Source organism: Aphis gossypii, chromosome X, assembly GCF_020184175.1.
Source record: "Aphis gossypii isolate Hap1 chromosome X, ASM2018417v2, whole genome shotgun sequence".
Taxonomy (NCBI): domain Eukaryota; kingdom Metazoa; phylum Arthropoda; class Insecta; order Hemiptera; family Aphididae; genus Aphis; species Aphis gossypii.
The window spans coordinates 37,982,327-37,998,442 of record NC_065533.1 but is presented as its reverse complement, the minus strand read 5'-3'; the positions used below and the strand labels follow the sequence as shown (position 1 = coordinate 37,998,442).

The 16,116-nt window shown below is 27.9% G+C and overlaps 1 protein-coding gene across 1 annotated transcript; it reads right to left on the bottom strand.

Annotated features, from left to right (window-relative positions):
- Positions 1–928: 928 nt before the first annotated feature.
- Positions 929–14,209, bottom strand: LOC114119648 (voltage-dependent L-type calcium channel subunit beta-2-like; the record flags this gene model as incomplete). The annotated part of the gene is made up of 5 exons (XM_050205629.1): positions 929–7,845; positions 12,024–12,327; positions 13,444–13,542; positions 13,617–13,791; positions 13,923–14,209. Coding segments are annotated over 5 exons (1,449 nt in total), but the record flags the coding sequence as incomplete, so codon positions are not given.
- Positions 14,210–16,116: the final 1,907 nt, after the last annotated feature.

Sequence of the window (16,116 nt, the reverse complement as noted above, 5' to 3'; positions counted from 1 at the left end):
CAAAAACAAGTTAAAATATTAAACAATTTTTTTTTAATTATTATTTTATAATGAATGATTAAGAAAACAGAAATACAACAAAACAAAACAAGTAACAACGTACAATAACAAAAAATTAATAATACAATTTTTTTTTAAAATTTTTTTATTAAGCCAATATAATAAATATAAATGCATTTTTATATTGTATTTTTTGAGTTTTTTAAGTCATTTTTGCATTTTTTTAATGGCATTTTTTGAGATTTTTTAGGGCATTAAAATCCCAGCTTAATGACATTTCAACCTACCATCTGATTCACTGCTACACACTTTGGTAATTTTTATTGAAAATTATTTTACATTATTTAGGCTAGGCAGTACCTATAAAAAAAAAACTTTACTGAATTATTATTGATTATTCAACATTCATATTATTAAATGTTTACTATACATTATTTAGACGTTACAACACAAAATCGTTCATTTTATTGAAAAATAAGAAAAATATCAATAAATATGGTGTTTTTTTCGATTATTGCTATCATTTATACCTAATTTATCATTAAAATATATATATGTCTTATGGTATCTCAAAAAATGAGAATTGTTCATTAATGTTCATACTTCATAATTGCTCGAACGGGACAATACAATTTAATTGTACAATATAATGTATTTGGATTATTGATAAAGGAGATTTTTTGTCAGGTTGTGATATAGTTTGGCATTCATGTTTACATAAAATATGTTCGTCAATTATCCACAAGCAAAAAGTATATAATGTTCAAAACAAGTACATAAAAAATGACCGTAAGACATTTGTACAAATTACGTATCTATATGTATATATTATAATTTTACATGTTAAAATCGCAGAAAATCATTATGTAGTGTATTTTTACTGGAATAAATAAAATAAAATTACATCATTTCATACATTCGTTTACAATAATATTAATAATGGTAATAATAATAATAATAATAATAAAAAAAAAAATAATAATAAAGTCAACTTTAATAGTGTAGACACACATTAATAAGAATAATATAATAATAATATATTAAACACCTTTTTATAATTAATATAATATAATATCCATAAATTATCCTTTAATTGCGTATGTTGTGGAATGTCATAAGTCCCATAAAAAGTAAAAATTATACGTGTTTCGGACAGTATTTTTATTTTTTTCATTAATATTATTTTTCACTACAGACCACATCTAACCTCGTTTTGAGCATGAACTTGTATATTATAGAGAACACACAAATAAAAAACACACGTCCTTAGGTACAAATATACAATCATTTTGTTGTGAAACTCTTTATTCGCACATATCGTTAATAATATGAAAAAAAAATCTCAAATAAACAACAAACAATTACAGGGCGTACAGATATTGTGACACGGTAATGAAAAACGATGTTAAACAATATTATCAATGAAAAAGTGACTCTAACGTAGACCAGCCACGGGTGAATTCCAGCACATAAAATTAAATTCGATAACCTAACGAGATAAGATAAGTCCAGAAAAATAAGAAAACAGGAAACAATTCGTGGATAGCATGTAATATTGAAAACGGAATGGTAATAAATAATAATAATAAAGTCATTACCATTCAGATCTTTTGACTTTTGAAATTAGTCAACAGAATCTCCAACCAACAGTAGCAATTACAATGGGACTGTATAACAGACAATAAATTAAAAAATACAAAAAAAAAAAAAAAATACATAGTCCAAAAATGGCGACCCCCACTAACAACAGCCCACATAATAGATATTGCAACCACCAGAACTAGAATTGGCTTTAGACCTATTCTCATATTTTCAATCAATAAAAACAGTCAATTGGTTATCATTGTCATGTACTGCTGATGATCGAACTCTCCACACTCCTCTGCTATTGCCAGTTTCCATGTGGTTACGATGAAGAATGACACAAACACACATATATATATATAAATAATATACATATAATAGGTACATATATTAAGTCACCCAACCAACATAGAGGATTGAGGAAACCATCACAGATAATATTTATAATTTTTACAACTCCATTAGACTTATAAACTTATTGTAAATTAATAATTCAAAAGTAAATAGGTATGTATGTATACTTTTAAAATCTTAAATTTTATTTACTATTAGTTATACAAAAAACAATATCTATACGAATAACATAAAACCCATGTAAAACTTTGTAGGCTAATAAGTAATAACCTGAGTTGTTGATGCTTTTATTCTTGATAATAACAATATAAACAGAAAAATGTTGGTTATATTTTATAAATTATATTCAAATATATTACACCTATTCACAGATTTTATAAACGCATACTTCAGTCTGTGGTATACAGAAATATAAGTAGGTATACACTAGATAATAGAAATTCGTGTCCTAAAATAAAGCTTGTTTCACCATTTTCTCAGTTGGCAAATCGACAAGTATATAATTTTAACAATAAATTATGTATATAATACCTTCTAGGAACTACAGGTATCCAAAAATCTTTAAAAAGTAAGGCACAGAATCTAAATATTTTTATACAAATAATATCGATACAATTTATTATTATTTTGTTTTTAATACCACTAATACCACTAATAAGGAGTGCTTTAAAAACTGTTATATATATTCGTTTATTCCTCGGGAAATCATAAAAATTCAAATGGTCAATTACTTTTTAATTTGTTTATGTATAAACAGATAATAAAAATTAAAAAACGGTTCCGTTAAATACCAGTTTTCAATGAACCTTATTTAACATGAGGTTATTTATATTTTTTGAAAATCTGAATCTAACCAAAACCTTTAATTAAATTATAGAATATCGGGAAATCAAAGTCTACACAAAAAGCACAAAATGTAATAGTCTTTGAATTAATCATTTAAAATAAAAATAAAACAACTAAAATTATGGCAGACAATTTTTAATTATTTTGTATTCATTTTATTCAGAGTTCCTTATCTAATTAATATATTACGGATTATAATCTGTAGTAGTTATATTTTACTGTATAATATATAATATAATTATCATTGAAAAAGTACCTGGTTTTCGGTAGGACTTTCTTAAAATGAACAAAAATAATTAAATAAATAAAATAGAAAACAAAAAAGACAAAAGCATAAAAAAAAGGAAAAGAATAACGAACTCGAGTCGTATATATATTTATGTATTCTTCGTATTATATGATACATAAATATTACGCCAACTATGTCGAACAATCGAAGTACAATATATCCACACACTAAAACACTATGATATTCTATAATAATAATATGTTATACAAATATAATGACACGACGATGATCATATTATATTATTATGTCAGCCACTACAAAACGTACACATAATTATTATGATGATCATATTTTGTCACACTCAATCGGTACTCGCGATCCATAAAATAACAATAATAATAAGGAAAAATATCAAACACATAGAGCTACATAATAATACAGAAAACATCTCATTCGATACGTATTTTGAAAAAAAATCATAGTAAGTATATAAGGAATCGAGTACTTATACACGAAGATATTCCTCGAAATTATTTATTTTTGTTCAACGTATATAAAAATACGATTGATAAATAAATTATTTATACGATAAAATATTTACTCGTGTATAAAAGGTGTTTAAAAATTAATGAAAATACATTATAAACCCGAAAGGAACTCTCATCACGGAACAACGTATCAACAAAACCATTAGGCACATAGGCAAGCGTGTGTCAATTTAGTCACTATAATAATAATAATAATAATAATAATAATAATAATAATAATGATAATGATAATAATAATATGCAATTATAATAAAACTACAAGTGGTGCATTATATAATATGGTTAATTTCAAACGTATCGAATTTATTCACGAATAACGAGTCGATGCGACTAATAATAAATACTTTTGACATTAAAACGGTCAAATCAGTATAATAATATAATAAAATAAAAAAAAAACATCCGTTCCACTCAGTCACCGGATACGGAGTAGATCGAATGTTTGTAATATCGTCGCAATATGATTGCGTATATTATATATAGCTACAGGATGGCCTGGCGTCCCTTCTTTTGATCCCATATATTGTAAATTATTAAAATGTCAAAATGTGAAATCGTCAGTAGGCGTATTAATATCGTTTTAAAAGTTATGTTTTGTTACGCATGTACAATATACATATACGTATGGTCATCGAATTCTGTATTTATATAATATAGTCATTATTAAAAAGCAAAGCATTTAGAAAAATTCAAAATAGTAACATTATTATGATATTTCATGTAAAAAGTATACAAAAAATTACATTTGTAATATCTGCGTTTGTCACGTGTACGTGCCATTGTTTGTAGGCATTAAGTAAAATTATTTTTATTTAAAAATTCAATAGTAAATCGAATTATAAAAATTCAGTATCATCATACACAGTGGTAGGCACACGTTGCAGTCGAGTATATTATATTATCTCTAGATCACGATGTCCTATAATAGGTACTTGAGAAAATGTCTTATATAAAAAAAAAAAAAATCCTTTTGTTCTTAGAAATATGAAGGATAAAATGTTCAAAAGTGTCAGTGGTCGGTTGGATATGGAAATCTGAATAATATATGGATGAAACCATGGTAGGCTATAGTTGGTATCATTATTAATTACTAATAAGTTACAAGTATCTTTGGATGTTGTGATAATGAGTAATGATGTTTAGATATCATGGAAGTAAAATTAAGACGAAAATATTATTACAAAAGCAACTATACATACAACGACCACGACAATAATATTCATAAACGGTAAACGAAATAAATGTATATAAATAAGCATTAAAAGTAAGTATTATATGTGTGAACCGCCAATGAAAGAAAAAAAAATTGGTCTATTTAAAGCGGAAAGTCTTCTCAAGAGTAACAATAACAGTAGATACTTACTATACCTATTTTTATTATTATAATTATTTTTCGTTTAATTTTATTTTAAAATTGACTTAATAAAAATCATTATTAATTACTTCCAATTGTCCGATAAAAATATTAGAAAAAAAATGAAAATTTAAATTAATGGTATAATAAGAGTAATTATTATTACAATATAATAGTTCATAATAATATAAGTAAATAAAACCGGATTATAATATAATATATATATTATACACAATTAATGTTTAATTTCCATCTCTCTAATAGGATATTACAACTTTGAGATAGAAAATCATAGGACCGTTAATTAATTATAATATATTATGGGAAACAATAAGCAATCTAATTTAATAATTAAATCATATTTATATTTTATACACAGTGATTTCCAAATTTCAGGTTACAAAAATTGAGGGGATTGCATAATGCTCTATTAAGTAAGCATTACCCATTGTTTTTCTATAACGTGAAATTCGGAAAGACCCTGTTTACAATGTGTGTCATAATATTTTTGGAAACATTTAAAAAAAAACAACAGTTTTGAATATAGGCTGAAAACCGTTGTTTTTTAACACCGTTTACGGATTTAAAAATGAAAAAAAAAACATAAATAAACAAATTTAGCGAAATAACGATAAAAAAAAATAATTTACGAACCTAAATTTAAAAGAAAGTTGTATACTAAAAAAACAATACTATATAATCAAATAAAAAGAGAAACAAACAAGGGCGATAAGTTTAATATTGATAATTTTATCACGTTTAATGTAAATAAACGAGGGCAAGCATTATGAAAAACAATTATCCTTAAATTAGTTATTAGTTTATTACCCGTTATGTATATTAGCAGTATACCTATATTCTAAGAAACTATACAAACTATTGAAAACACTAAACGTCATGTTTCACAAGAGTAATAATTGCTACCTTATAATAAATGTCGAGAGTATCATAATTAAGATATTATTTTTTTCTACATTAATATAGTCTAGTGGCAGGCGTTAATTTACCGGATAAAAAATAGCAATTAAATTTAATTTTATAATAATATTTGTATTAATTATACGCTACAATTAAACTTTATAACTAAGTATTGAAATCGTTCGAATAAACGTAATCAGATTTATTCGTCATAAAGTTAATATACGAAATACGATTATAAATAATAATAATTATAATAAGCACTCAGTATAATGTTGGTCCAATTAAGGCAATTGAAGTTCAATGTAATATTAACGAAGTATTTACTAAATTATAATAATAATATATTTTTACACATACATCATATTATTATTAACTATCGCGCAAAGTATAGACCTCCATAGACTTACACATATACTTATTACACGATTATAGGTCATGAACAAGTCTATGTGTGGGCATATACCAGAGCAGCGACTCGTCTCCTAGATAATAAAGGATATCGATGCTTATCACTGTATAGTCGATGTAATAATGCATTTATTATCCATGCTTACTACACGAGAAACGAACGATAAGTATTTAGGGTTTTATCCGTAGACAATAAAATAACTCGTAAATAGGACATTTTCAATCGAGTATACATATGGGTGGCTATGGGGCTAAATAAAACGGAAATAATCATCGCGGAATAGACGCGCGTAAGGGGAGGGGGATCTCGTAGGAGTCGAAAAATATTAATATAAATATTTCAATATGAAATATTAAAAAAATTACCGAATAAGACACGACCCGAATTTTCGTTTCGAATGACAAGCAGCTGAAATATATAAGGCCACATTTTTTCCCCGTCCGAGAGACATATTAACTGTCGGCATCGTTTCAAGGGGGATCAGCGCAGACGTCGAAGACGGACGGAAGTGTCTTATCCAATTATTTACATATTATTATCGTACGGCCCCTATCACGTCATCATCCCGTTCCTTTATCATCTACGAGACGCGTTGACTATATAATACAACTATAAGGTAGGTATGTATATTATATAATATAATAATAATAATAATAATAATAATAATAATAATAATAATAATAATAATATATCGCAATGATATACCCTCCTAAACGGGGCGGTTTTACATGACATTTGTTTTGTTTACGGCAATTATTAATGACAGCCGCGCCGACGACGACGGGACGCAAACGACGATTATCGCGACGACGATAGCTAAACGACGATAACTAAACGCGCGATAACGACAACGGCGGCGCGCACTGCAGCCACGGAACGCGCCTGCAACAATATTATTATTATTAATGAGCGCGTCGCGCCACCGTCCGTTATGTGCGCGATCGTTACACGTCTGACGATCGCCGTCGGTCGACCGAACGTCGAGCGCGCTGTGATTAAAATTCCGTCTGTTTGTACTAAATGTTTACGTTGCCGCGCCACGTGGACGACGACGGTCTGAGCGTGGGCGACATGTACGACATGAGATGGTCGGACGAGTTCTCCGGCGGGCTGTGCGTCAGCATGTCGGTCTGCGAGCTGAGCTGGTACGACAGCTGGTGGTGCACGTTGTGCGAGCTGCTGCCCGGGCGAGGCTGTCCGCCGCGTTGCGACTGGCCCCGTTCGAACGACACGCTGTGCTGCCGCCGCATGGGCGGCGGTTGCTGTTGCTGATAGTGCTGCTGTTGCTGTTGCTGTTGCTGATAGTGCTGCGGCTGCAGCTGCTGTTGCTGTTTCTGTTGTTGATAGTGCTGCTGCTGCTGCTGCTGCGGATGGTGTTGCTGCTGTTGGTGATGCTGTTGCTGCTGATGGTGATGCTGCTGCTGTTGATGATGCTGCTGCTGTTGTTGCTGTTGCTTGTGATGCTGAGATTGTTTCGACTGGTACCCGATGGCCGGCGGTACGTACACCATGCTGTCGTGATCGCTGAGCTCGTAGTCGTCGTACTCGGTGGTGCGCATGCGCTCGAGACGCGGTGGCATGCGATCCATCGATTGGTAATCTGCAAACACATATCCACGGCGAAAACCGTTCGTTAAGAAACCAATATTATAAAAGAGATACAAATCATTATCGTATCATCAAGTCTGAATTTACAAAACGGGGAGGTCTAGGTATACCCAAAAGGACGTGATATTATAATATTAATAATTGTGCGGTTAACATTCACAATAACCCATTCTCTTATATTATGATATCCAATGAACGAATAAGTTCAAAGAGTTAGTGCACGGAGTTAGTGCACTAAGGGCGCTGTGCTAGCCATGCTGCGACGATGACGGCGAAACACGTCATTTTTCCGACACTCGAAAAATACGAGTAGTGCAATATGACTGGTTCGGTGATAAACGTCAACTTATCGAATTCTCACGTGTGCGTGTTTATGAAAATGAGTACCAAAGTTCATTTATTCATAATAATTAAGGGACACAGCAACATTAAATAACAAAAACATGCGAAAAAACTCTATAGAGTTATGGTTATAAACTTATAACCATAGGTAGGTATATTTTTTGCGATAAAATTTTGAAAATGAAATATTTGCCTTCGACTTTAGTGCAATAATATTTTTCTCGAACTGGAAAAGTTAAGTTTTTTAAAATAACAATAATTAGCGAGTTTTATATAGCAATAGATATAATATTGTGGGGGGATATTTCGATCGCAACGTAAGTTAGGTTAGGTTTATTTATAATATTAACAAGTAATATTATTACTGAAAATTTTGAATTACAATATATAAGTAACTACTTTCAATTTAGAATTTAGATAAAATAAATTTCACGCTAGTTAAGCGTTTCGACATTTTAGCCAAAATTTTTAAATTAATAAAATATTTTACACAATTAAATTTTTTTAAATAATCGCAAGTTTCAGGAAAATATAACAAACATTAGAAAAGTACTATGCATTTATAAAAAGTCATTTGAATTAACAAGGTTTAAAAAAAAAATTGTTTTAATGTTGTAATAGTTAAAGTATTATCGTATAAGTGTTTTTGTTAAAAAAAGGCAAAATCAACATAAAACGATAAAACTGAAAATTGTTAGTAGTATATTATAGAACAAGTATGGAAAATAAAAGACGTATTATACTCTATACATGGCGACAACGATCTCAATAAAGGGAAAAGGTTTAGGAGAAAAATGTCGAAAGAGTAAAATATTATTTTTAATATTATTATCGTTGTTGACATGATAGTGTATAAATAGTCGGAATTTTGTACGAACGTGTTGCAGCATTCAAAATTTGGATTCATTTTAATCGCACACGTACCTGTCGATTACACCCCTTTGGAAATGATTGCAAAGCTCATAGTGTATACCGAATATAGTCATATTATATCGCATTTTGCTTCTTCACAACGCATTGTTTACATGTCCGTAAAAATAATGACAACATACCACGTACAATATGATTTCGTTATATCATAACACATAGTAATGTATTATACGATCTTCATCCGCCGAAGATTCGTTACAGTGTTGTTGGTTTCTTTTTACTACAAACTGCAGTTGGTATGCCATTGTTTAACACGCGTAATAATTGACGGTACTAATTATTTTAATAAAATGTAATAAAAACATGGAAGAGTACGTATGCTTATATATTTAAATAATTATTATGAAGATCAGCTGCAGTAGTTGGTTTATTGTGTTAAGAGCAGTGTTGTAAAAATGGTTTTTAAAAAGTATTTAAGTAGGTATTTGAGTATAAATATAATAGAAATATTAGAAATAGTAAATTTAAATCAAATTTTAGATACATTTTTTTTTTTTTTAATCCATTAACCTAACCATACAGATACGGTTTAATTTCACTAGTAATCATAAACTTCACAAAACCACATCATTGGTTATGAGGACTTGTCTACTTCAATTTAATGAACTATACAGAAAAACTATACTAAGTAAAATCGAAATCGTGGCATTAGTACAATGTTATAGAGCTTAAGCATCTATTACTAAATTATAAGATCATTTTTTTTGAGATAATTTCATAATTTGAATTTTTATACCTACGTCCTACACGATATACATCTAACGAGTTAGTTACGAATATTTTATAAAATTGATAAATTTGCAGCATTTTGAAAACACTACCCTCTTCAGATTGTGTAAAAAGTTTGTTAACTCTAATTTTAATTTGGATATCATGGTATTCATTTTGCTTCGTGGGATTTAGCTAAACTTCCCGTACTTAGAATTGCGAGTAAAGAAATTTAAATATCGATTATTACGGAAACTAAGATTGGTATACGATATTTACAATACCTAATACTTAATAGGTACGTTATTTTTCCGGGACGATTTTTTGATGGATGGAATATTTTACAAGACGAAGAAAATAAGTCAATAATATAAGATATTTGAATAATATTTAAAGGCCGGGACTTTAATTGTTAAAAGCCCTACTTGAAGATAATAATATATTGTTAGGTATATATTATGGCAATTACAAATATATTCAAATATTTAAAACACAAAAATATTTTTTTAAACATATGTAATTTTTAATTTTTAAATTTTAATTTGTTCTTTAATATATTCTTTAACTTAAAGTAGGTAAATTTAGTTTAGTATTTTATTTTTCTAAAAAGTAACATATTTAAATGTTGTAGGTATATTGTTTCTTATTTATAAGCAACAGATGGAAGACTACGAGAAGAGTAGTAAACTGCGCACTTGTTATTATATAATAACTTAAAATACTTTAAGCCATATACAAATTTATAAGTTACTTAACTAAAAATCAAGAGAATGAATGTCTCAAGTTAAAAAAATTATCCTCTACATATCCTATACCATACGACTGCATTATAAAACGTACGTACACGCTACACGCAAAACACATAATATTATAAGACTGGGCATAGTCGATAAGTTAAATTTAACACGATAAATAATAGGTAAGTTAATTTTGAATTTAATTGCATTCGAGTCTGATAGTTATAACTTATAACTTGTATAGTAACTCAGAGCTCTACAAATCTATCTATTTTCTAACAATATATTATTTAACTCAGTTTTGTTAAGTCATTATTGAGTTTTTTTTTTTTACTTAACTGACCAAATTTATTCATCGTACCAACTGCCCAGACTTGCAAAATAACACACGGTAGTTTTTTTTTTTTATCTACTGGGGATGAACGACGTTGTAGTAGCTAGTTCACTATTGTCGTTATTGAATCGCGTGGGGAGATATTTTTCTTTTAAAACTAAAATAAAGCCAAACCAATAACCATTCATACAATAATACGATAATATAATTTTAATAAAACAAAGCGAAATAATATGGGTACACTTTAAGTATAGGTAACATATTATACATTTTTTTCTAAGAGCCCGTATACACAGTTTACGTAATGATGTAGTGTTCGAGATAGTCATTACCAGGGTTAAGATTTTATAGCGATTTCATATGTTTTCTCATAAAATAATTGAAAAATAGTAGAGTAAGCTTAAAATTTATTTCAGGCCGGATATAATCAGAATTTAAGATTTTCTTTGAACATTTTTTAGATTTTTGTGATATTTTGAGAATAAAACCTTTTAATTCAAATATACAAGTAATTACATTTTATGAATTAAAAATGTATAATTAATGTGTTTTTTTAATAATCGTGTTAACAAATTATATTGTTTACCACAATATATAACTTATAAGGAAAAAATAAAATATATTCTGTTTTAAAAATTTGAGTCAATGTATTGTCCTATGCACTATATTTTACGCACACGTAGCACTGTTTTACTATTTTAGTATAGATATTTGTCTGTTCGGAATTTGTGTCTTTTTTTATGTTTTGTGTACATAATTAAGAGTATTATAGTATATTTGTGTGTAATAAATAACTATTAAGAAGTAATGATATTTAAATGATAAATAATAGTATTATTTATTATATGTAATAATAGTTTTTGCTAATTTTTGTGGCAAATTTTGTCGTTTTTAATGCATATTTATGCGATTTTAAGTGCTATAAAATCAACCCTGGTCATCACCTACGTAATATATCCACGAGCAGATGACAATAATTATTCGATAATATAATTTAACAATGTAATAATAATATGAGTATATATTATAATATCGAAATAATACATCATTGCATCCGGATGATAGGACTAGCGAACACGTTGATGCTCGACACCAAGGAGTACGACAGTTGCGACTCACCTGACGGTTGATAGTTGTTCATCATCGACGACATGATCGGCATGTCCATGCTCGGCGAGCTCCTAATCGGCCTGGTTAACAGTTGTTGTTCGTTGGGGTCGGGCGTGACTGGCGGGTGGGTCGCGCGCCAATATGCTTCCAAGTATTCGGATATGTGTTCGCACGCTTCATCTAGCTGGTTCTCGTCCAATATCACGTCGAACATCTCTGGCGGACATTGGGCCAACTTCTCAGAAGCCACCATCTGCACGTTCAGGTGTCGGGTCTGAGATTTACCCCGGGACTTGATTAACCTTTGGAGTACCTGTAATAGCAGTGTATACAATGGTAAATGTAAGCTCAGTTTCGTTTTTACCCTAAGGACAAGTGGGGCCCGAGTCCAGCCCCCTAGGCTGACGGATGCTCTAAATAATATAAATTTCATTTTTAAAATGTGAAGTATTTAAGTGAAGTATTTAGTTTTGTATAAACATATTACTATTTTAATGTGTGCTCATTATTTTTTAAATTGATTGAAAAAAAAACGAATTAAGTATAATGGATAATTGATCTAATTAAGTTTAAAAGTTTAAAAAATTGCTTTTAAATGATAGTTAATACTGGCTTAGGGAAGTTTTTTTTTAACTCGCCACTGTATATAGGTACAGATATATTATATGACGTCAGTGATATTATATAAATGGGGCTTTACATTTTATCTATAGACACACTCGCTCACAAAGCATATTGTGTATTTAGTCCTTGATGCAGCTTAACTGTACCAATGTTACATTTATATTGTATTTATCTAGATATTTATGTTATATATTACATGGTTGTAATATAATAAATATAAAGTAGTGTCATCAATCTATACTCAAGTTTCAATTTCAACCTTAATAATTTGATCATTTATTAAAAATGTTGGTTTAGGATTCGGTCTGAAATATCCATATACAGAATAACAATTATTATTTATTCAATTTACAAACTTCAACAGTTATTTTTATACGAGGACAATTTATGTATGCTCCTTCATTAATAGCTGATGTTTTTATATAAATCTTAGTGAAAATTATTTTATTAATTTTGTTTGTTATAGGAACTATTGTCAATTACGGATAGATATATACACAAAATCATGTTGAGTAATATATATTTTATAAGTTGTCATTTTAAAATTTTTTATACAGATTTATTTAATTTATTACTGTAATATATTTTTTTTTATGTAATATTCATACTGTACCTATCAATATATTTTTACCCAGTTAATAAAAATAATTTTAAATAAAATATGATCATACGGAGTTGTGAGAATTTTATAAACTAACAATTTATTAAAATCCATATAGCTATTAAATTAATACTATTTTTATTAATCTATAGCTTAATAATCGTTTTACACGTTTTAGTAGTCAAATAAATTTAAGACCCTTACTTTAGGCGATGAGACTTTTAAGTAAACTATGGTTGGCGCCAAAGAAGTTTTCGCTAATTGAGATGGATGATTGATAGTATCACAGTCCAAAACGACAAGCTATATAAATTAAATTAGTATTTAAAACAATTGTATTGTGTAAATATTTTTTATTACAACGAATAACATTTTACCTGCAATGTTCGTGCGAGTTCGAAAATCCGTTCTATTTCCTGCTGTACGTCAGCCATTATATTTGTTCTTGAGTTAGAACCAGGTTTACTTTCGATGATTGTTCTTTTTGAGGGGTTATTGAGAAGAGATCGTTTAGCCAAGGATATATCGGCCATTACACGTGTAATAATTATTCTAAAATAATTAACCAACTATTAGATCAGCTGATTTTTTCCATCTCACGATAGAGTAAAGAGGACCAATAAAACGTTGATTTCCTTAAATATTTTCGTCTAACTATATTATAGTAAACTATAACAACGTACCGTCCTTCAAAACGGTGTTTCAAAAAGTCGAACAGGGCTTTTTGCATCATATCGGTCACTTCGTATCCTTTTAGAGAAGGCCCAACAAGTACAACAGGTCTCATTGATGGTACGACATCATAAGGCGGTGTGGTTTCTTGTTTTTTAAAGAAAATTTTGCGTTTGTCTTTGGCTGTTGGAGCGGTTAATGTAGTTCTGGCAGATATACGACCACTTCCAATAGGATCATCATCTTCAGCTATTAAAAATAGAAATATTGATATAAAAAATAGTTTATTTAAATTACATTACCTACCTACTCAACTAAATATTATTAGAAAAATAAAATAATAATGATATGAAACATTTAATAGTTTACTTTTAATAACACTACCTACAGTAAAAATAATTTGATAGATTTACGAGTAAAAGTCGTGTGTCTAAAATATATAAATATTTTAGACAAGCGATTAATGATCATGTTCCACACATGTTGCTGGCGTTATAAATATGATTATTCAATTATATTCATTAAGAGGATGTTTAATCATATGTATGGTTTTTGTCTTACAAACTAAATCTATTTAATTCTGTTATTTTTAATATTAGTGTCAATTACATTATTATAAAATTTGCTAGTTAGTTTAGGTTGTTTTGGTAGTTATTTTTGATATTTTAATTTTAATTTGAAAGAAGTTATGGATATTTTAAATTTTACAGAATATTTATAATTATAAAATGCATGTAAATTGATTTAAAATTAAAATAAATAAAAAAAATACTCCATGGAGATCTGAATATTTAAAAATTTAAATTTTATTATAAGTAGTTTTACTCTAAAATTAAAAATTACAGAGTATAATAAATTATTTAGAACGTACAATTTACTATATTATGCGTTAGTAAGACAGAAAACACATGCGGCTTTAACATCCACATAATTATTATTCATTATTATGTTTTCCAAAACTGATAAAAGTTAATGAAATCATTTTCTTAAATTTTAAGACTGTCTATGCAAAATTAGTTTATTAATCAAAAATTATGCGCATGGTCGCATCAATAAAAAAATAATGATTTTATACACTAAATAGAAAATATTTATAATAATAAATTAATGATAATATAAACATCATAATTTTGAAGTACCTAATTAAGCTGACAGAAAAGCAATTCATAGTTATTTGAAGTTAAAAATATTTTTTTCTTTTAATATAGTTTCATATTTTATATTTTGAGTGGAGTGAATGTATGTATTGATGTTATACTGATTTGTTTAAAAAAAATTTAAAACATGTGTGTGTGTGTGTGTGTGTGTGTGTGTGTGTGTGAGTAATTAAGTTTTTGATTAAGAAATGATTGGTTTTCAAATTAAAGTTTGTAGATTAAGTTACCATAGTAGTAAACTTTTTCTAATTCACTAATTGATAATTTGTAGATCAAAAATTGAAAAATTGAAAATTCCTAGTACTATCTCCACTGTCAAGAAAAATAAACAAAACAAAACCTCCAAAAATTAGGAATATTATCGAAACACCTGCAGTTTTTGAAAAAATTGATTTTGTTTATTTTTTGTAATTTAAAAACAAATAATAACCAATGGGATAAAGACATTGTCATAAAATATTTTACATTTACAATTTCTTGATATGAATAAAAATTTAAAAAATATTATTTTTATTTACCTATTTAAAAACATTTTACACTTCCTATATTTTTAGTTATTTTCAATTTATGATGATTAAATATTTATTTCTGATTTAAAAAGTTTGATAATTTAATACAAGATTCTTATAAGTCATTCGTATATAAGTTTAAAGCATCGAAAATATATAGTTATAATTTCTTTGTTTATAAATTAAAAAATCATAGAAACATGAAACGTTCAACTATATTAGATATAGATATATGACAGTTAGTTCATAGTTGTATAGTGTAAACTTAAATATTATAAAAATAATAATATTAATGTTTTAATAATATATCATTGTGAATTTAATTCACACTTTGCCATTTTAAAAATATTATTCCACTAATTTTTTAATTAAAATATTTCTAAGTTATTATTAATAAGAAAAACTTATTTGCACCGTCCGATATATTATTGATTTATAAGTTATTTACAATTTTTTTTAGAAAAATTTAGTTCCATCTATATAAAATTAAGAAAATAATAATGGAAATATAAGATCCATCATGTTGGGTCATCAACTTA